The 23,246-nt window shown below is 51.1% G+C and overlaps 1 protein-coding gene across 1 annotated transcript in view; it reads right to left on the bottom strand.

Annotated features, from left to right (window-relative positions):
* The window catches only part of L1CAM (L1 cell adhesion molecule), a 118,339-nt gene that overhangs the window by 45,516 nt on the left and 49,577 nt on the right, over window positions 1-23,246 (bottom strand). The window contains exons 2-8 of the mRNA XM_075579514.1: window positions 21,998-22,138; window positions 15,880-15,894; window positions 15,561-15,666; window positions 14,755-14,951; window positions 11,699-11,821; window positions 10,826-10,996; window positions 3,995-4,106 (exon numbers count right to left, since the gene is read on the bottom strand). Coding sequence (XP_075435629.1) covers window positions 3,995-4,106; window positions 10,826-10,996; window positions 11,699-11,821; window positions 14,755-14,951; window positions 15,561-15,666; window positions 15,880-15,894; window positions 21,998-22,088 — 815 coding nt within the window. The 5' untranslated portion in view covers window positions 22,089-22,138. The remainder of the gene's footprint in view (window positions 1-3,994; window positions 4,107-10,825; window positions 10,997-11,698; window positions 11,822-14,754; window positions 14,952-15,560; window positions 15,667-15,879; window positions 15,895-21,997; window positions 22,139-23,246) is intronic.

Raw genomic sequence — 23,246 nt, 5'->3', positions numbered from 1 at the left:
GAGAGAGAGAGAGAGAGAGAAAGAGAAAAAGAGGGACAGAGACAGAGAAGTAGAGAGTTACTGAAACAAACAGACAGACACAAAGAGAGAGAGGGAGTTACTGAGAGACAGAATGAAAGTCACTGAGGCAGACAGAAAGAGAGATAGGGAGATATTCAACAGCATCATCACACCCATCCTTCTGTATGGCAGCGAGGTGTGGGGTTCTGTGACATACCCAGACCCCACACACCCATCCTTCTGTATGGCAGCGAGGTGTGGGGTTCTGTGACATACCCAGACCCCACACACCCATCCTTCTGTATGGCAGCGAGGTGTGGGGTTCTGTGACATACCCAGACCCCACACACCCATCCTTCTGTATGGCAGCGAGATGTGGGGTTCTGTGACATACCCAGACCCCACACACCCATCCTTCTGTATGGCAGCGAGGTGTGGGGTTCTGTGACATACCCAGGCTCCACAAAATGGGACACCAGCCCAACAGAAATAATGCATCTGGAATTCTGCAAACACCTTCAAGTACACAGGAGTACATGAAACAATGCATGCCGGGCTGAGCTGGGCCCCTTTCCTCTACTGCTCACGGTACAGAAGAGAGCACTGACATTCTGGGCCCACCTAAACACCAGCCATCCACAGTCTTACTGCTACAGAGCAATGCAAAGTCAGGACCTCCTCACTAAACCCTGTGCCATCAAACAACTTGTCCTCTCACTCCCAGAACAAAACCCCACACAGGTCAACAACCTGCCGAAAAAAGAAATCAACTCAATCGCCAACGAAATGAAGAAGCAGTATGTGACAAGATGGGAAAATGATATCCAATGCTCAAAGAACCTGGAGACCTACCACAGCCTACAGAGAGAATACACTCTGGCACCCTACCTACTGAAGGTAAAAGACCCAAAACAGAGACAGACCTTGGGCCAGTACAGAATGAGCGCCCATAGCCTGGAAATAGAAACAGGCAGACACAGACACAACTGGAAGCCCCGGGAGATGAGACTGTGCCAGCGATGTGAGGTAGGAGAGGTGTTTGAGAGACACAGGCAGACACAGACAGAACTGTAAGCCCCGGGAGATGAGACTATGCCAGCGATGTGAGCTAGGAGAGGTGTGTGAGAGACACAGGCAGACACAGACAGAACTGGAAGCCCCGGGAGGTGAGACTGTGCCAGCGATGTGAGCTAGGAGAGGTGTGTGAGACAGGCAGACACAGACAGAACTGGAAGCCCCGGGAGATGAGACTGTGCCAGCAATGTGAGCTAGGAGAGGTGTGTGAGAGAGACAGGCAGACACAGACAGAACTGGAAGCCCCGGGAGGTGAGACTGTGCCAGCGATGTGAGCTAGGAGAGGTGTGTGAGACAGGCAGACACAGACAGAACCGGAAGCCCCGGGAGATGAGACTGTGCCAGTGATGTGAGCTAGGAGAGGTGTGTGAGACACAGGCAGACACAGACAGAACTGGAAGCCCCCGGGAGGTGAGACTGTGCCAGCGATGTGAGCTAGGAGAGGTGTGTGAGAGACACAGGCAGAACTGGAAGCCCCGGGAGGTGAGACTGTGCCAGCGATGTGAGCTAAGAGGGGTGTGAGAGACACAGGCAGACACAGACAGGACTGGAAGCCCTGGGAGATGAGGCTGTGCCAGCGATGTGAGCTAGGAGAGGTGTGTGAGACACAGACAGAACTGGAAGCCCCGGGATGTGAGACTGTGTCAGCAATGTGAGCTAGGAGAGGTGTGAGAGACAGGCAGACACAGACAGAACTGGAAGCCCCGGGAGATGAGACTGTGCCAGCGATGTGAGCTAGGAGAGGTGTGTGAGACACAGACAGAACTGGAAGCCCCGGGATGTGAGACTGTGCCAGCGATGTGAGCTAGGAGAGGTGTGTGAGAGACACAGACAGAACTGGAAGCCCCGGGAGATGAGACTGTGCCAGCGATGTGTGCTAGGAGAGGTGTGTGAGAGACACAGGCAGACACAGACAGAACTGGAAGCCCCGGTGATGAGACTGTGCCAGCGATGTGAGCTAGGAGAGGTGTGTGAGAGACACAGGCAGACACAGACAGAACTGGAAGCCCCCGGGAGGTGAGACTGTGCCAGTGATGTGAGCTAGGAGAGGTGTGTGAGAGACACAGACAGAACTGGAAGCCCCGGGAGATGAGACTGTGCCAGCGATGTGTGCTAGGAGAGGTGTGTGAGAGACACAGGCAGACACAGACAGAACTGGAAGCCCCGGTGATGAGACTGTGCCAGCGATGTGAGCTAGCAGAGGTGTGTGAGACAGGCAGACACAGACAGAACTGGAAGCCCCGGGAGGTGAGACTGTGCCTGTGATGTGAGCTAGGAGAGGTGTGTGAGACACAGGCAGACACAGACAGAACCGGAAGCCCCGGGAGATGAGACTGTGCCAGCAATGTGAGCTAGGAGAGGTGTGTGAGACAGGCAGACACAGACAGAACTGGAAGCCCCGGGAGATGAGACTGTACCAGTGATGTGAGCTAGGAGAGGTGTGTGAGAGACACAGGCAGACACAGACAGAACTGGAAGCCCCCGGGAGATGAGACTGTACCAGTGATGTGAGCTAGGAGAGGTGTGTGAGAGACACAGGCAGACACAGACAGAACTGGAAGCCCCGGGAGGTGAGACTGTGCCAGCGATGTGAGCTAGGAGAGGTGTGTGAGAGACACAGACAGAACTGGAAGCCCTGGGAGGTGAGACTGTGCCAGCGATGTGAGCTAGGAGAGGTAGAAGATGAAATGCACTTCCTGTTGCATTGCACACAATACTCTGAAGTGAGGAGTGCCCACCTAGAGAAACTCACTGCTCTTATCCAGAACTTTAATTATAGAAGTGAACCAAAAAAAATAGCGATTCTCCTGGGAGAAGATGAAACCTCCGTAGTACTGGCTGCACACTATATCTGCACCTGCCACAGGCTGAGAGACGTCCACTAACCCCCACATCCCTGTGTGAAATTGTTACCCAGATACCGTGCAATCATTATACCCTACCCCCTAGTATTCATGTACTGTGCAATCATTATACCTACCCCCTATTATTCATGTACCGTGCAATCATTATACCCTACCCCCTATTATTCATGTACTGTGCAATCATTATACCCTACCCCCTATTATTCATGTACTGTGCAATCATTATACCTACCCCCTATTATTCATGTACTGTGCAATCATTATACCCTACCCCCTAGTATTCATGTACTGTGTAATCATTATACCCTATTATTCACATATTGGCAATACTGAAATGTTCTTTCATCATGCGAGAGAGAGAGAGAGAGAGATAGAGAAGAGAGAGAGAAGAGAGAGAGAAGAGAGAGAGAAGAGAGAGAGAGAGAGAGAGAGAGAGAGCGAGAGAGAGAGAGAAGAGTTACAGGGGGAGAGAGAGGAGAGAGAAAGAGGGGGAGAGAGAAAGAGGGGGAGAAGGGAGAGTGTCACTGAAGTAGACAGCAAGAGGGATGGGCAGAAAGAGGGAGATACTGAGACAGAGAGACAGACAAGAATAACGAGTAAATAAAACAGTGCTGACAGAGAAATATAAAAATGAAATGACAGTAAGTTCTTAAAGGCTGAAATTTCAGACACTATCTATATTTCCCCCAAAACTGCATTAAGGTAACACAATTACAGCAGTGAGGAGATAACCAATTATTCTCCTGTTACTGGCACTTCGGAGTCAGCAGCTCACCCCTCTCCTGGGGGGTTGTAATCTCATTGGGATGCAACAAAAGGGCGCTGGAGGGGGTAGGGGGTGTTGAGAAGCCCCTAACTTTCACCCCACCTGTCCTTGTGATTTTCAGTGGTAAAAGGCATGAACCCCCTTTACATACACGCAGCCTGGGACGCAGGGGTGAGTAACAGGGATTTGGGGTCCCTATAATCAGAAAGGGCATGTTCTAGCAGTCCCGCCTCTGCTCCCTGGGGCCCACGCATGGTTTTGCCAGACCCTGCACTTCCCTGGGACTTACAATCCCTCAGCGATGCACTCCAGCTGTAGGGGGTTCCCTCTCAGGGCCAGGTACGAGCTGGTGAGGTCTGGGGGAACCATCATGCGAGGCTCGCGGAACTTCACAGAGTTAGCTGCAGAGAGAGAAAGGGCGTAACGTCAGAGCCCTGCGGAGCATCGCAAAGTAACCGTACCAGCGCTCTGCGGAGCATCGCAAAGTAACCGTACCAGCGTTCTGCGGAGCATCGCAAAGTAACCGTACCAGCGCTCTGCGGAGCATCGCAAAGTAACCGTACCAGCGCTCTGCGGAGCATCGCAAAGTAACCGTACCAGCGCTCTGCGGAGCATCGCAAAGTAACCGTACCAGCGCTCTGCGGAGCATCGCAAAGTAACCGTACCAGCGCTCTGCGGAGCATCGCAAAGTAACCGTACCAGCGCTCTGCGGAGCATCGCAAAGTAACCGTACCAGCGCTCTGCGGAGCATCGCAAAGTAACCGTACCAGCGCTCTGCGGAGCATCGCAAAGTAACCGTACCAGCGCTTTGCGGAGCATCGCAAAGTAACCCCACCAGCGCTCTGCGGAGCATCGCAAAGTAACCGTACCAGCGCTCTGCGGAGCATCGCAAAGGAACCGTACCAGCGCTCTGCGGAGCATCGCAAAGTAACCGTACCAGCGCTCTGCGGAGCATCGCAAAGTAACCGTACCAGCGCGCTGCGGAGCATCGCAAAGTAACCGTACCAGCGCTCTGCGGAGCATCGCAAAGTAACCGTACCAGCGCTCTGCGGAGCATCGCAAAGTAACCGTACCAGCGCTCTGCGGAGCATCGCAAAGTAACCGTACCAGCGCTCTGCGGAGCATCGCAAAGTAACCGTACCAGCGCTCTGCGGAGCATCGCAAAGTAACCGTACCAGCGCTCTACGGAGCATCGCAAAGTAACCCCACCAGCGCTCTGCGGAGCATCGCAAAGTAACCGTACCAGCGCTCTGCGGAGCATCGCAAAGGAACCGTACCAGCGCTCTGCGGAGCATCGCAAAGTAACCGTACCAGCGCTCTGCGGAGCATCGCAAAGTAACCGTACCAGCGTTCTGCGGAGCATCGCAAAGTAACCGTACCAGCGCTCTGCGGAGCATCGCAAAGTAACCGTACCAGCGCTCTGCGGAGCATCGCAAAGTAACCGTACCAACGCTCTGCGGAGCATCGCAAAGTAACCGTACCAGCGCTCTGCGGAGCATCACAAAGTAACCCCACCAGCGACCTGCGGAGCATCGCAAAGTAACCGTACCAGCGCTCTGCGGAGCATCGCAAAGTAACCCCACCATCGCTCTGCGGAGCATCGCAAAGTAACCCTACCAGCAACCTACCAGCGCTCTGCGGAGCATCGCAACGTAACCGTACCAGCGACCTGCAGAGCATCGCAAAGTAACCCTGCCAGCGACCTGCGGAGCATCGCAAAGTAACCGTACCAGCGACCTGCAGAGCATCGCAAAGTAACCCTGCCAGCGCTCTGCGGAGCATCGCAAAGTAACCGTACCAGCTACCTGCAGAGCATCGCAAAGTAACCCTGCCAGCGCTCTGCGGAGCATCGCAAAGTAACTGTACCAGCGCTCTGCGGAGCATCGCAAAGTCACCGTACCAGCGACCTGCGGAGCATCGCAAAGTAACCGTACCTGCGCTCTGCGGAGCATCGCAAAGTAACCCTACCAGCGCTCTGCAGAGCATCGCACAGTAACCGTACCAGCGCTCTGCGGAGCATCGCAAAGTAACCGTACCAGCGCTCTGCGGAGCATCGCAAAGTAACCGTACGTGCGATGCTCCGCAGGTCGCTAAGTAACCGTACCAGCGACCTGCAGAGCATCGCAAAGTAACCCTACCAGCGACCTGCAGAGCATCGCAACGTAACCGTACCAGCGCTCTGCGGAGCATCGCAAAGTAACCGTACCAGCGCTCTGCGGAGCATCGCAAAGTAACCGTACCAGCGCTCTGCGGAGCATCGCAAAGTAACCGTACCAGCGCTCTGCGGAGCATCGCAAAGTAACCGTACCAGCGCTCTACGGAGCATCGCAAAGTAACCCCACCAGCGCTCTGCGGAGCATCGCAAAGTAACCGTACCAGCGCTCTGCGGAGCATCGCAAAGGAACCGTACCAGCGCTCTGCGGAGCATCGCAAAGTAACCGTACCAGCGCTCTGCGGAGCATCGCAAAGTAACCGTACCAGCGTTCTGCGGAGCATCGCAGAGTAACCGTACCAGCGCTCTGCGGAGCATCGCAAAGTAACCGTACCAGCGCTCTGCGGAGCATCGCAAAGTAACCGTACCAACGCTCTGCGGAGCATCGCAAAGTAACCGTACCAGCGCTCTGCGGAGCATCACAAAGTAACCCCACCAGCGACCTGCGGAGCATCGCAAAGTAACCGTACCAGCGCTCTGCGGAGCATCGCAAAGTAACCCCACCATCGCTCTGCGGAGCATCGCAAAGTAACCCTACCAGCAACCTACCAGCGCTCTGTGGAGCATCGCAACGTAACCGTACCAGCGACCTGCAGAGCATCGCAAAGTAACCCTGCCAGCGACCTGCGGAGCATCGCAAAGTAACCGTACCAGCGACCTGCAGAGCATCGCAAAGTAACCCTGCCAGCGCTCTGCGGAGCATCGCAAAGTAACCGTACCAGCTACCTGCAGAGCATCGCAAAGTAACCCTGCCAGCGCTCTGCGGAGCATCGCAAAGTAACCCTGCCAGCGCTCTGCGGAGCATCGCAACGTAACCCTACCAGCGCTCTGTGGAGCATCGCAAAGTAACCGTACCAGCGCTCTGCGGAGCATCGCAAAGTAACCCTACCAGCGCTCTGCGGAGCATCGCAAAGTAACCCTACCAGCGCTCTGCGGAGCATCACAAAGTAACCCTACCAGCGCTCTGCGGAGCATCGCAAAGTAACCGTACCAGCGACCTGCGGAGCATCGCAAAGTAACCGTACCAGCGCTCTGCGGAGCATCGCAAAGTAACCGTACCAGCGACCTGCGGAGCATCGCAAAGTAACCCTACCAGCGCTCTGCGGAGCATCACAAAGTAACCGTACCAGCGCTCTGCGGAGCATCACAAAGTAACCCTACCTGCGACCAGCGGAGCATCGCAAAATAACCGTACCAGCGCTCTGCGGAGCATCGCAAAGTAACCGTACCAGCGCTCTGCGGAGCATCGCAAAGTAACCGTACCAGCGACCTGCGGATCAACGCAAAGTAACCCTACCAGCGCTCTGCGGAGCATCGCAAAGTAACCGTACCAGCGCTCTGCGGAGCATCACAAAGTAACCGTACCAGCGACCTGCGGAGCATCGCAAAGTAACCGTACCAGCGCTCTGCGGAGCATCGCAAAGTAACCGTACCAGCGACCTGCGGAGCATCGCAAAGTAACCGTACCAGCGCTCTGCGGAGCATCGCAAAGTAACCGTACCAGCGACCTGCGGATCAACGCAAAGTAACCCTACCAGCGCTCTGCGGAGCATCGCAAAGTAACCGTACCAGCGCTCTGCGGAGCATCACAAAGTAACCGTACCAGCGACCTGCGGAGCATCGCAAAGTAACCGTACCAGCGCTCTGCGGAGCATCGCAAAGTAACCGTACCAGCGCTCTGCGGAGCATCGCAAAGTAACCGTACCAGCGACCTGCGGAGCACCGCAAAATAACCGTACCAGCGCTCTGCGGAGCATCGCAAAGTAACCGTACCAGCGACCTGCGGAGCATCGCAAAGTAACCGTACCAGCGACCTGCGGAGCACCGCAAAGTAAGCGTACCAGCGACCTGCGGAGCACCGCAAAGTAACCGTACCAGCGACCTGCAGAGCATCGCAAAGTAACCGTACCAGCGCTCTGCGGAGCATCGCAAAGTCACCGTACCAGCGCTCTGCGGAGCATCGCAAAGTAACCCTACCAGCGACCTGCAGAGCATCGCAACGTAACCGTACCAGCGCTCTGCGGAGCATCGCAAAGTAACCGTACCAGCGACCTGCGGAGCATCGCAAAGTAACCGTACCAGCGCTCTGCAGAGCATCGCAAAGTAACCCTACCAGCGACCTGCCAGCGCTCTGCGGAGCATCACAACCCTTGCCACTCTGCCAGTGACCTGCAGAGCATAACAAGTGACCTGCAGAAGATTGCGGTGTAACCCCTTCCCTGCCAGAACCCTGCAGAGTATCACCTTCCCTGCAAAGCATCTCTGTGTAACCCCTTCCCTGCCAGAGCCCTGCAAAGCATCTCTGTGTAACCCCTTCCCTGCCAGAACCCTGCAAAGCATCTCTGTGTAACCCCTTCCCTGCCAGAGCCCTGCAAAGCATCTCTGTGTAACCCCTTCTAAGCCAGAGCCCCGCAAAGCATCTCTGTGTAACCCCTTCTGAGCCAGAGCCCTGCAAAGCATCTCTGTGTAACCCCTTCTGGGCCAGAGCCCTGCAAAGCATCTCTGTGTAACCCCTTCTGGGCCAGAGCCCTGCAAAGCATCTCTGTGTAACCCCTTCTGGGCCAGAGCCCTGCAAAGCATCTCTGTGTAACCCCTTCCCTGCCAGAGCCCTGCAAAGCATCTCTGTGTAACCCCTTCCCTGCCAGAGCCCTGCAAAGCATCTCTGTGTAACCCCTTCTGGGCCAGAGCCCTGCAAAGCATCTCTGTGTAACCCCTTCTGAGCCAGAGCCCTGCAAAGCATCTCTGTGTAACCCCTTCTGGGCCAGAGCCCTGCAAAGCATCGCTGTGTAACCCCTTCCCTGCCAAACCTGCTCTGGAAACCCCTTCCCTATTATTGTGTAATTTGCAGATAATCACAGCCTGACCTGTGGGGCATACAGAGCACACACACACACACACACACACACACACACACACGCACAGTACAGCACACAGCACACACACACACACAGTACAGCACACAGCGCGCGCGCACACACACACACACACACACAGTACAGCACACAGCGCACACACACACAGTACAGCGCACAGCGCACACACAGTACAGCACACAGCGCACTCACACACAGTGCACACACACACACAGTGCGCACACACACAGCGCGCGCACACACACACACACACAGTGCAGCACACAGCGCGCGCACACACACACAAACACATATCACAGTACAGCACATAGCGTGCACACACACAGCCCCTGCACCCGCATGCACACACACACAGTACAGCACAAAGCGTGCGTGCGCACGCACACACACACAGCATGCAGCGCCCTCACACACACACAGCACACAGCACACAGCGCCCGCACACACACACAGCACCCGCACACACACACAGCACACAGCGCCTGCACACACAGACACATACACACAGTACAGCACACAGCGTGCGCACACACACACACACAGCGCCTGCACACACAGACACATACACACAGTACAGTTCACAGCGTGCGCACACACAAACACAGACACAGTAGAGTGCACACGCAGCATGCGGCGTAGCACATGCACACCGCGCAGCACACACACACGCACTGCGCAGCACTCACACGCACACACAGCACACCACGCAGCACACACACACGCACTGCGCAGCACACACACGCACACACACAGCACACCGTGCAGCACACACACGCACTGCGCAGCACACACACGCAAGCACACACACACAGCACACCGCGCAGCACACACACATGCCCTGCGTAGCACACACACGCACACACACGCACACACACACCGCGCAGCACACACACACACAGCACACCGCGCAGCACACACACACGAACATACACGCACTGCGCAGCACACACACGCACACACACAGCACACCGCGCAAAACACACACACGCACTGCGCAGCACACAGCGCGCACACCCACACAGTACACCACACACACACACAGCACATCGCGCAGCACACACACACGCACAGCACACCACACACACACACACAGCACACCGCGCAGCACACACACACACATAGCACACCACACACACAGCACATCGCGCAGCACACACACGCACTGCACAGCACACACACACACAAGCACACACGCACAGCACACACACACGCACTGCGCAGCACACACACAGCACACCGCGCAGCACACACACAGCACACTGCGCAGCACATACACACACGCACTGCGCAGCACATACATAGCACACTGCGCAGCACACACACAGCACACCGCGCAGCACACACACACACAGCACACCGTGCAGCACACACACACGCACTGCGCAGCACACACACAGCACACCGCGCAGCACACACACACACAGCACACCGTGCAGCACACACACACGCACTGCGCAGCACACACACAGCACACCACGCAGCACACACACACACAGCACACCGTGCAGCACACACACACGCACTGCGCAGCACACACACAGCACACTGCGCAGCACATACACAGCACACTGCGCAGCACACACACACACAGCACACCGTGCAGCACACACACACGCACTGCGCAGCACACACACACGCACTGCACAGTACACACACAGCACACTGCGCAGCACACACACAGCACACTGCGCAGCACACACACTCACGCACTGCGCAGCACACACACACACACAGCACACCGCGCAGCACACACACACACAGCACACACACACACAGCACACCGCGCAGCACACAAACACACAGCACACACACACACACACAGCACACCGCGCAGCACACACACACGCACTGCGCAGCACACACACACAGCACACCACGCAGCACACACACACGCACTGCGCAGCACACACACACAGCACACCACGCAGCACACACACACACACAGCACACCGTGCAGCACACACACACGCACTGCGCAGCACACACACACACAGCACACCGCGCAGCACACACACACGCACTGCGCAGCACTCACTGGGTTTGACCTTCAGGACGATAGGCTCCTTCTGCATAATGGTGCGGGCGCCAACGAACTGGGCGTGGCAGATGTAGTCAGGGTGCTCGTCTTTTCCCAACACGTTGGAGAAATAGAGGTTCCCGTTCATCCCCATAGAGACCCGCTCATCCTGAGTGATGTGCAGCAAGGCTGGGGAGAGAGAGGGAGGGGAGAGGAAGAGAAGGAGGGAGGGAGGGATGAGAGAGAGGGAGGGATGAGAGAGAGAGATGGAGGAGAGAGGAAGAGAAGGAGGGAGGGATGAGAGAGAGGGAGGGATGAGAGAGAGAGATGGAGGAGAGAGGAAGAGAAGGAGGGAGGGATGAGAGAGGGGGGGGTGAGAGAGAGAGATGGAGGAGAGAGTAAGAGAAGGAGGGACGGATGAGAGAGGGGGGATGAGAGAGAGAGATGGAGGAGAGAGTAAGAAAAGGAGGGACGGATGAGAGAGGGGGGGATGAGAGAGAGGGATGGAGGGAGAAGAGAGAAGGAGGGTGGGAGAGATGAAGGGTGGGAGAGAGGGAAGTGAGAGAAGGAGGAGAGAGGAAGAGAAGGAGGGAGGGATGAGAGAGGGAGGGATGAGAGAGAGAGATCGAGGAGAGAGGAAGAGAAGGATGGAGGGAGGGAGAGAAGGAAGGAGGGAGGGAGGGAGAGAAGGAAGGAGGGAGGGGTGTGGAAGGGAGAGAGTGAGGGAAGGAGGGAGGGAAAAAAAAGAAAGGAGGGAGCAAGTGAGGAGTGAAATGATGGAGAGAAAGATGAAAGGCAGACATAAGGAGAGGGAACCAGCATAGGAGGAGAGAGACAGAGAAAGGAGGAGGAGGAGAACAAAGGAAGGCCCCACACAGGCCTTATACTCACTGCTGTTCATCCAGATGACACGAGGAGGTACTGCACTTTTAGGGGGGTTACAAGGTAAAACAACAGACTGTCCCTCTTCAACCTCAATAGGGAGGATAACCTCCTTCTGCCATTTGGGGGTGCCTGCAAAAACAAAAAGCACAATATTCAGTTTAATCAGGTTTTCTGCTACTGCCAGGTATGCAGAGACACTGGCTAACCTTGCAGTGTCTCTCTCCTCTCTCATTGCATTCTCTCTCTCCCTCTCATCTTGGTCATTCTCTCTCTCCTCTCTGAGTGTGTTCTCTGTCTCTCTGTCTCTCTCTCTCATTGAGTTCCATCTCTCTCTCGTTGAGTTCTCTCTCTCTCATTGAGTTCCGTCTCTCTCTCTCATTGAGTTCTCTCTCTCTCGTTGAGTTCTCTCTCGTTGAGTTCTCTCTCTCTCGTTGAGTTCTCTCTCTCTCTCTCGTTGAGTTCTCTCTCGTTGAGTTCTCTCTCTCTCTCGTTGAGTTCTCTCTCTCTCTCTCGTTGAGTTCTCTCTCTCGTTGAGTTCTCTCTCTCGCTCGTTGAGTTCTCTCTCTCTCATTGAGTTCCGTCTCTCTCTCTCTCTTTCGTTGAGTTCTCTCTCTCTCTCTCTTTCTCTCATTGAGTTCTCTCTCTCTCATTGAGTTCTCTCTCTCTCTCTCATTGAGTTCTCTCTCTCTATCTCTCTCTCGTTGAGTTCTCTCTCTCTCTCGTTGAGTTCTCTCTCTCTCTCGTTGAGTTCTCTCTCTCTCTCATTGAGTTCTCTCTCCCTCTCATTGAGTTCTCTCTCTCTCTCTCTATCTCTCTATCTCTCTCTCGTTGAGTTCTCTCTCTCTCATTGAGTTCTCTCTCTCGTTGAGTTCTCTCTCTCTCTCGTTGAGTTCTCTCTCTCTCTCGTTGAGTTCTCTCTCTCTCTCTCTCGTTGAGTTCTCTCTCCCTCTCATTGAGTTCTCTCTCTTATCTTGGTCTCTTGCTTCTCCTAGAGATTTGCACTCGTGTTTGCCTTATGGAAATACATGTATACTAGAATATATAGTGCCCATATAAGCAAATATTCACGATCTTAAGCTTGCAAATTCATTATATTACAGTATATGTGTGTGAACGAGCCTTTGTCAGTGTACACGTGTGAGTGTGCAGTGCGGGTCTGTGTATATCATTGTATGTCAATGTCTGTGTGCTTAGAATGTGTGTATAGGCCTCATTGTGTGTCTGTGTGTGAATGTGTGCATTGTGGGTGTCTGTGTAAGTATCGGTGTTAATGTGTGTACTTGTCTCAGTGTGTGTCTGTGTGCATATATCAGGTTTGCTGGCAATATAAAAATATACATACAGTATATACAGCTAGGTACGCAGAGTTTTGTATTTATCACAATATAATTACAATACAGGCGATCTAATAATACAGGTGGGATAATAATACAGGTGGGATAATAATACAGGTGGGATAATAATACAGGTGGGATAATAGCATCAAGACATAAATGAAATATCATTGTGAGAAAGTAGTGTGTCCCATAGAGCTTACACTCTAATCGATGTGGGGAGACTCCCAGGACCACAGGAGTCAGTACATGTCAGTGCATTGGTTAGTGTGTCATCCAGGATTATTTAAATGCTTTCAATAACAAGTGAGTTTTCAGATGGGTTTGAATTTGGTGAGAGAAGGGGCATCGGGGCGTCTCTGTGTGTATCGGGGCGTCTGCGTGTGTATCGGGCATCTGCGGCTGAATCGGGGCATCTGCGTGTATTGGAACGTCTGCGTGTGTATCGGGGAATTTGCGTGAGTATCGGGGTGTCTGCGCGGGTATCGGGGTGTCTGCGCGGGTATCAGGGAGTCTGCATCGGGGCGTCTGCGAAAGCGCATCGGGGCATCTGCGTGTGTATCGGGGCGTCTGCGTGTGTATCGGGGCGTCTGCGATAGCACATCGGAGCATCTGCGTGTGTATCGGGGCGTCTGCATCAGGGCGTCTGCGTGTGTATTGGGGCATCTGTGCACGCGCATCGGGGCGTCTGCGTGTGCATCGGGGCGTCTGCGAAACCGCATCGGGGCATCTGCGAAAGCGCATCGGAGCATCTGCGTGTGTATCGGGGCGTCTGCGTGTGTATTGAGGCGTCTGTGCACGCGCATCGGGGCGCCTGCGTGTGCATCGGGGCGTCTGCGTGTGCATCGGGGCGCCTGCGTGTGCATCGGGGCGTCTGCGTGTGCATCGGGGCGCCTGCGTGTGCATCGGGGCGCCTGCGTGTGCATCGGGGCGCCTGCGTGTGCATCGGGGCGTCTGCGTGTGTATCAGGGCATCTGTGCATGAGCATTGGGGCGTGTGCATCGGGGCGTCTGCGTGTGCATCGAGGCGTCTGCGTGTGCATTGGGGCGTTTGCGTGTGTATCGGGGCCTCTGTGCGCGCGCATCGAAGCGTCTGCGTGTGTATCGGGGTCTTGGTGAATTTGTGCAGTGGTTAAAGCACATCAGATGTTGCATTACGGATCAGCTTCTATAAATTCCCATTAAAACCCGCGCTTATAAAATATTTGCGCCGGCACCGTGCGTGCTGTACTTGGGATGGGAGCGTGATTAATACTAGCAGAGGGGTTGGGTACCCAGGGTGCGTAAAATTTCCCCTTTACATCATCTTCACCGTGGTTGCCGGGGCGATGGCTCCCATGGAAACAGCGCACAGCTGGGAGCTGGTCTGTGCAGGTATATAGAAGAAGGAGTATACGAAAGAAGAGGCGCCATGCTGCACGTTTCCTATGGATGTCATGGAAGCCTCTTATAAGAGCACCCTGCTTATAACAACACCCTGCTTATAACAACACCCTGCTTATAACAACACCCTGCTTATAACAACACCCTGCTTATAACAACACCCTGCTTATAACAACACCCTGCTTATAAGAACGTCTGAAAGCCCCAATATTGCAGCTGTGACAAAATGAAGAAGACGTTAACCCATTCAGTGCTAGGGTTAATTAAGGGTTACCTCCTTCAGCCCAAACACAGAACAGGGTGACATTGTGACATTGTGACAGTAGTGCGGGCCCCGGGAACTTACTCTCCGTGATAACATTGATCTCGTGAGAGATAGCGGTGCCGAGCTCGTTGCTGGCGTAGCAGCGGTATTTGCCCTGGAAATTCTTCATCATGTTCCCATTGGAATTGAGAATGACCAAACGCCCAGAATCCTTCTTGCGACTCACTCCGAGGTCATCGTCCGGCTCAAACATCACCCCGTCCTTCGTCCAGCGAAACCTGTGTGAGGGGCGGTAAAAGAACTCAGACAGGCCCGTGCTGCTCCGTCCGCTTCGTGACACACGTTCTGGCGTATTTTATTGCAGGGGTTCCCAGCTTCAGTCCTCAAGACCCCCCCCAACAGGACAGGTTTTCAGGATATTGAAAACCTTGGTCAAAGACTGAGCCACTGATTGAGCCACCTGTGCTGAAGCGGGGATATCCTGAAAACCTGTCCTGAGGACTGTAGTAGAGACCCCCTGTTTTATAGTGTGGGGAAGCTCAGGGGGACGGGTCCCTGGCATCTCTTTTAGGGATCAACAAGAATCTCCAAACATAGGGGTACGACATTAGAGATTTTGATGAATAGTAATTGTATTAATTGATTATTGACTAATTGATAAGGAAACTCTTGACACCCCATAAGCCAATGAGAAATATATGTAAGAGCACGGTCCCTGCGAGAACGACTCAGGAGTATTAGGTATATTCTGTTCCTTGTTTAATTTTATGGTCTCCCTAATAGCATGTCATGTCTCCAGGCTTAAGGCGTTCCCTGCCCCAAAGAGCTTGCAATCGAAATCTTTGATCCCCCCCCCCATGTCCTATTTGCAGTAGGGGTGAACTTACGCCACTTTGGGATTTCCGTTTGCCTCACACTTAAGCACGATGTCATCGTTTGGGAACATCACATACTTTTCTGGGGACTGCTCGATAATGATGGGCGGTTTCATTACTGCAAAGAGAGATGGGAGGGAGGAGGCACAATGTCATTGGTCAGAGAGTATCAGCCGGCAGGGGCATAAACGGTACCCACAAGGATGGCCCTGGGACATCTAAACCCTTCCAAGTCCCTGCGTTAGCAAAGGGGGTTAATGCAGCATGGTGTACACCTCCCACCCACTATAATATAGGACTGAGTGTCCAGTATAAGAAGAGTATCACTTACAGTTATGCATTTTATCTGCAGGTCCCAGGAAGGGCGGGCGAGAGATAGAAAGGGAGGTTAGAACTAGTCAAAGACACACAGAGTTCAGCAGCCGTCTGACAGAGAAGGAGCAAGAGGTTAGGCAACAAAACATTAAGCAAAGGTGCAATCCATACATCAGGCCATCCCCCCTGTATCCTCCTCCCATCCCACACCTCTTCCTAATTCTGATGCATTTGACACCGTGGACCACCCTCTTCTCCTTCAAATTCTCCATATTCTTGGCATTCGTAACAAAGCTCTATCCTGGATCTCCTCTTACCTCTCCCATCGTACTTTCTGCATCTCTTCTGCTGACACCTCCTCCTCCTCTATCGATCTCTCTGTGGGGGTACCCCAGGGCTCTCTTCTGGGACCTCTTCTCTTTTCACTTTACACACACTCTCTAGGTGACCTAATCACATCTCTGGAGTTCAAATATCACCTCTATGCTGATGACACAAATTTGCTTTTCTATCCCTGATCTTACTCCTGCTGTACAGACCAAAGTTTCTGAATGTCTCTCTGCGATATCATCCTCGATGGCCCTCCGCCGCCTTAAACTTAACATGGCTAAAACAGAGCTCCTTATACTTCCTCCCAAACCTGGCCCTACAACCTCCTTCCACATTACTGTTGGAACTACGATCATTCACCCAGTAGCCCAAGCACGCTGCCTAGGGGTCACACTCGACTCCTCTCTCACATTTTCTTCTCACATTCAAAAGGTAGCAAAAAACTGTAATTTCTTCCTCCGCAATATAACAAAGATACGCCCTTTCCTCTGTTGCTCGACTGCTAAAACTCTGACTCAGGCCCTCATTCTCTCCTGTCTCGATTACTGTAACCTCCTGCTGTCCGGCCTTCCTGCCTCTCACCTGTCTCCCCTACAATCTATCCTAAACGCTGCTGCCAGAATCGCTCTACTATTTCCTAAATCTGTCTCAGCGTCTCCCCTGCTGAAATCACTCTCCTGGCTTCCTATCAAAACCCGTACCACATAATCAATTCTCCTCCTCACTTTTAAAGCTTTACACTCTTCTCCTCCTCCTTACATCTCAGCCCTAATTTCTCGCTATACACCATCCAGACGCTTGCGTTCTGCTCAAGGATGTCCTCTCTCTACCCCTTTTGCATCTAAAGCCCTCTCCCGCCTTAAACCCTTCTCACTGACTGCCCCACACCTCTGGAATGCCCTTCCCCTCAATACCCGACTAGCACCCTCTCTATCCACCTTTAAGACCAACCTTAAGACACACTTGCTTAAAGCATACGAGTAGCACCGTGACTGATAATTAATACCTCATACATTAACCTTGGCCCCTTGCAGGCACACTTACCAGAACGCCCTCCTACTGTCTCTGTACGTTCTTCCTACCAACAAATTAGATTGTAAGCTCTTAGGAGCAGGGACTCCTTTTCCTAAATGTTACTTTTATGTCTGAAGCACTTCTCCCCTTCATGTGTTATTTGTATTTGTTATTTATATGATTACCACGTGTATTACTGCTGTCAAGCGCTATGTACATTAATGACGCTATATAAATGAAGACATACAATACAACAAGTATTACAGTTTGACATTGTGCTTCTTTGCTTGGAAATAAGGCGCCCAGCTGTACATGTATGTAATGAAAACCTTCAGTGCTAGAGAGAGAGGGAGGGGAGAGAGACAGGAGGAGAATAAGGAGAGAGATGAGACAGAGAAAGAAGGGATAAAGAGAGAAAGAAAGGATAAAGAGAGAGAGCGAGAAAGAGATGAGACAGAAAGAGGGAAGAAAGGAGGAAGAAGATGAGAGAGAGATTGAGAGAAAGGAGGGACAAAGAGAGAGAGAGAGGGAAAAGAGGGAGAACATAGAGAGAAGAAAAAGAAGAGGGTTGATAAAGAGAAAATGAGAGAGAAAAGGAGAAAGAGAAAAGAAAGGAGGAGACAGAGGAGGGAGAAGAGAGCGAAAATGAGGGAGGAGTAAAGGAGGAAGGCGAGAAAAGGAGAAGAGATACTATAACACACACACAGTATAGAGAGAGATGACACAATACACAGGTATGTGTCCTACATCTCCTGATCTATTTTTTCACATGCTGAGGAGGACGCTGCTTCCTTGTTTGTGTTTGCCAAACATTAAACTCCATCAATTAAGCAATTAAGAAGCTGTAAGAAGAGGAGGAGAAGACAGGGGGTAATTAACAGTTGTGTCATGCTTTGAAAATGGCAATAAAATGTAAGTATGCTCCCAGTAAAAGCAAAACAGAGATTGCAATTAGTCTGCGCCTGCGACAGTGATCCAGCCAGAGATACAGGGTCCCACAATCACAGAGGGTGACAAAGTTACACAGAGAGTCTACAGTCCATCCCCAGAGGGTGACAAAGTGACACCGACAGAGGGGATCCTTAGAACGCCTTAATATTGTTGATCTAACTCTACGGTACTTAATGTACAGGTAAAAGTGCGTTTATGTGGAGAGTTGGCAAAAATCAGGATAGTGCCCAAACAAAAATCAATCTCTTCTAGATCACATAGGCTGCCCAGTCAATTAGGAAAAGGGATGGGTGCACTCAAAGAGCACTCCAAGCACATCCAGGCCGGCTGAAGACAAAGGCTATTTAATACTGTAATCTGATCTTCTCTAGGGGAACAGCCTCAACCTCCAGAACAACATCAGAAGGCTGAAGGAGGAAAGACTGCTCAACAAGCTCCAGAAACCAATACAGAGAGTTGGGTATCATATGTTATGGTTAATACTCTTATTTAGAGATAAATCACAGGAATAGCAGCAGAGAGGTCCCCCTCAGGAACATTAACCCCATGGAAGGATCCGCAATGTGAGGCCAGTTTATCTGCTGACAGATTGCCCAATCAGTAATGTGTGGCAGGGGTCTTTACAGGAGGGCCATTACGCAGGACAAATAGTGATACTATAGCACTGCAGAAAGAATATCCCTCTTTGCCTTGTACAGCCAGGCGTTATACACCAGGAAAAACGATGATTAGTGATAACCATTTCTGGGATAATCTTTTAATGGACTCACAATTTTACATGGGCCAGCTCCCAGAACCGGCCTCCTCCCTTCCGCAGGTCGGGGGTACAGATAGGCAGAGCTATATTTAGTGCTACACATGGAGGCAAGGAAGGGAACGTGTAAGAGTAGGGTGATTAGGATAGAGTGTTAGATATTTGTACCACGTCATGTTCAGTAATACAACACAAATCCCCAATCTATGTTCCGTTCTGCTTCAACAGAATAAAATGTTTGATGATTTTGAATGCAATATCATACATCATCTTGTTCAGATTGCACTCGAATCCTAACATGGCCTCATACTTGTCGCTTCCTGGTTTCTGCATTAAATATGTGTGCTGACCCTTGCACCCTTTTAGCTATATTAAACCTGCACTGCGGGGGTTGCTTTGCCATGCTTTCATGGCCCCTCGGCAGTGCAGGAGTTAAGGTGTCAGTGACAGAAAGACGGTTTTCCCGTGATCAACACAAGCAGCCTAATCCATATATCCCTACATTAAATTGTCAGGGTGACCTTCAAACAGTTTTCTCTCACACACTGTGACCTTCATTCATCCTGACCTCTTGGATTTGGGAGTGTGCCTGTGTGGTCTGCAGACCCTCTTCCATTCCATTGCCAAATTGTACCTGCACACGAGACACCGTGGTTCTGCTCCGAAATGTTTGTGTAATGTGGGAATACAGAAACAGGACTGAACTGATCAGCATTTCCAAAGACTTCTGGATTGTCTCTCGTCCAGTCATGGAAAATAAGTCCCACATGCATACGCCAGTGACAACTTCTTAACCCTTTTGGATTATAATGCATTGAATATTAATGCTGTGCATTCCCATCCTGCAGTGAAACAATTATCAAGGTACCAAAGCCACAAGCTCACAGGAATTCCTTACCACGCGCTTAATACACAGCCCACGAGTCTTGGGAATAATTCAGCATCTCATCTCTTCCCCTCCCACCACTGAAACTAGGGCATGTCAGACCTCTTTGAAATCACTGACGTCCTCAGCGATTTTTCATGACCTTGTCCGTGAATATAGGATGTTTTTTGTAATTTAGTAAGCAAGTATGAATGGGACCATGTTATTAAGATAAACGATGGTTTACAGAGGAAACTAATTATGGTTCAGCAACTGGTTATGGTTCCAATATAAACTAAAAAAAACAGGCTTGCAATTACAGAAGTATACAACAGTATATGACTATTTGTGACTGTGTGTTTACTTGTACATGTGCGAGTGTGTATATCATTGTATATATCAGAGTGTCTTTGTTTAGACTATGTGTATCAGTGTGTGTGTGTGTGTGTGTGTGTGTGTGTGTGTGTGTGTGTGTGTGTGTGTGTGTGTGTGTGTGTGTGTGTGTGTGTGTGTATCAGTGCAGTAAGTAAAGAATATCAGGTGCTGGCATTAGGAGTGAGCAGATATAAGTGGCACCATCAACCCAATAGTATATGCATACAGTACATGTTGGGTTTTGGTCCATGGGTACCATTTCAGGCACTAATCTATGAATTATCTGTACATGCTATTCTTGATGTAAAGACATGACATTAATATTCTGGGCGTGTACGTCATTGTTGTAATGCAATTTCTCTAAAATGTTGCTGATAAAAAGCTATTTTTATCCATCAATTTTATGGTCACTAAAATGCATGCATTATGCATATATTATGTTACTACAGTATGTCAATATGAAGCTGTATAATTATTTTAATGCATTACTCTGTACAAATGCAGACCTTTTAGTAGGTGTGCCAAGAAAATGAGCGCACTTTTCCCAAGTCCTGCGCAAGCCAATGAGAAGCTATCGATCATTTCTAACAAGCAGCTGCCCCACTGCACTTCCGTTTGAGAAGAAAGTCTGTACGTGCTCAAAGTCATCATAACCTGAGCAACAGTCAGGGGGAAAGTCCATCAATAACAGAGTACAAGAATCCCAATACAACAACCATACAGTGCATAAAAGTACAATAACACAACTATACAAAAAGGGCGGGTACACCTGAGAAATCCTCAACGGTTCAGGACACAACCCTATGTCAAGAGCTTGCAATATTTACATATGTCACTTCTGGTATAACAAGTGCTGAGGGGCCCTGTCACTGGGCTGTGCTCCTTCTGTATATTATGATCAGTCATCGATTTGAGTGCACAACCAACCCTTTAGAGTACACACAGTTATCCTAGGCTGAAGATATTCAACACAGCAAAGGACAGAAATGACAAATATACATATATTGGTCAATGTTCACCCAACAGTTTATCCTGTATCCGTCCAAAAGAAGCCCGGCATTTGTCACAACTCTGATTATGTACTTTACTTCCAAACACTGAACAGGTAAAGGAAGCAGTCTGCAGTAAATTCACAGTAAAAGAACAAGGTTATAGTTCAGTTCACAATTATTATCTAGCTTCTATGTTATCCCCCTCATTACAAGAGCAGTCTCTCCAGCACTAAAGGGGTTAAATAGATTGCGGATCGCCTTGTTCGGTGGGTGGAGTCTCAGTGCTGTCTCCCATGTGTGATAAAAGAGCATCTAGGAGCTGTCCTTGGTACTGAGTGACCCAGCACCTGAGAGCTGTCATTGGTACTTAATGTGACCCAGCACCAGGGAGCTGTCCTTGGTACTGAATGTGAAGCAGCACCTAGGAGCTGTCCTTGCTACTGAATGTGACCCAGCACCAGGGAGCTGTCCTTGGTCCTGAATGTGACCCAGCACTGGGGAGCTGTGCGTGGTACTGAATGTGACACAGCACCTGAGAGCTGTCCTTGGTACTGAATGTGACACAGCACCTGAGAGCTGTCCTTGGTACTGAATATCAGTGCTCAGAAGATCTAGTGCATCCTATAGTTACTATGGTGCCCCAGCAGGTGCTGCTTTGGTTTATCTACCTGAGCAGTCCCATACAATACAGCAGGGCTTTATCCGAGTGACGGGTCACAAACTGTGAGCAGCAGGAGGGCGGAAAACAGGATCAAGAGAGAACCAGGAAGGGAACCGAAACAGAAAGGCAGAAAGAAAACCGGGTGCTGATGAAAAGAGGGGATTACGTAGAGAAAGTGAAAGCCGCTCTTACATTCTTTTGGTATCTCGATGGCCTTAATGTTGCTGCCGAGAAGGAACACAAGGACTGTCCCCAGCATCCAGGATCCTGGTGTCAGAGCCATGTCAGCAGAGCAGCTTCTCAATCAACCCGGGGAGACAGATGGGAATCCACCTTGTGGGAGAGAGAAGAGTCAGGCATGAGTGACAGCAGTCAGACCCTACACAAAGACCCCTCCCATTGCAAGGAAAAGCTCTTCACAGATCAACGATGATGGAAAGGAGGGGGCAGAGTAAGGGGGGTCATGCGTAGCTTTGTTTTTAACCCCTTTGCTGCCAGAGTGAACTGCAACGCTTTGCAATACAAGGTGGTTCATTTATCTTTTTACGCAAACGACCATAACTAGTGGTAAGCATGGCGCCTCTGAAGTGGAAGAACTGTGTCCTTATGACCTTTAGCTCTCTGCACTTTACGTGCCAAATATTGAATTGTAAGCTCTTTGGGGCAGGGATTTGTAAAACGCTAATTTTGCTGTGTACACAATCAGCGTAATATAAACCAATTATTACACGTGCAAGAACAATTATCTCTGATTAAATCTTCCGATATACAAGGTCTGATAGGAGAGACAAGGAGAAAATCAAAGCACAAGAAAACCAGCAAGTGTTGTGAGAAGAGAGAGAAGGCGACAGATGAGAGAAGAGAGAGAGAGAGGAGGGAGAAGAGGAAAGCCAGCAGCACTAACACACAGTCTGTCTCCTTCCCACTCTGTCTGCTACATACTGTACAAGAAGCGATGAAAGAAAACAGGTCCTTTTAATTATGGAACAAAAAAAGCTCCACTTCTCCTGAGAGATGCTAGTCTGCCAGACAGAGATTCTCCACAGGGAGTGGGAAAGGAGGACAGGGAAGTGAGAGCACAGGGTGCCAGCTGAGATCATGCACTAACCAGGCCCCAAATAGTCTCTTTAATATCCCCTCACTAGCAGCATCCTTACACATACAACTATTCAGTGCTGTAGGGGCCTACATGAGATAATCCCACTCCAGCACTGGAATGGTTAACCCCTTCAGTCTAGCAGTAAAAGAGTTAAGGAGACCACCACAACTGTTTAAAATATATATTAAGATACTCCAGTGTGTACAGGCATAATGCTCCCCAGGATCTTATACTTACTGTACATTTTAGCTTATGAGGCACAGTTACATCTGGGGCACTCTGCTCCCAAATACACATACACACACTGATCACACAAACACACTGCTTACACACACACACACA

This window comes from Ascaphus truei, chromosome 21 (assembly GCF_040206685.1).
Source record: "Ascaphus truei isolate aAscTru1 chromosome 21, aAscTru1.hap1, whole genome shotgun sequence".
In the NCBI taxonomy this organism is placed as follows: Eukaryota; Metazoa; Chordata; class Amphibia; order Anura; family Ascaphidae; genus Ascaphus; species Ascaphus truei.
The sequence above is the reverse complement of the archived record's forward strand: the minus strand, read 5'-3'. Positions and strand labels throughout refer to the sequence as shown.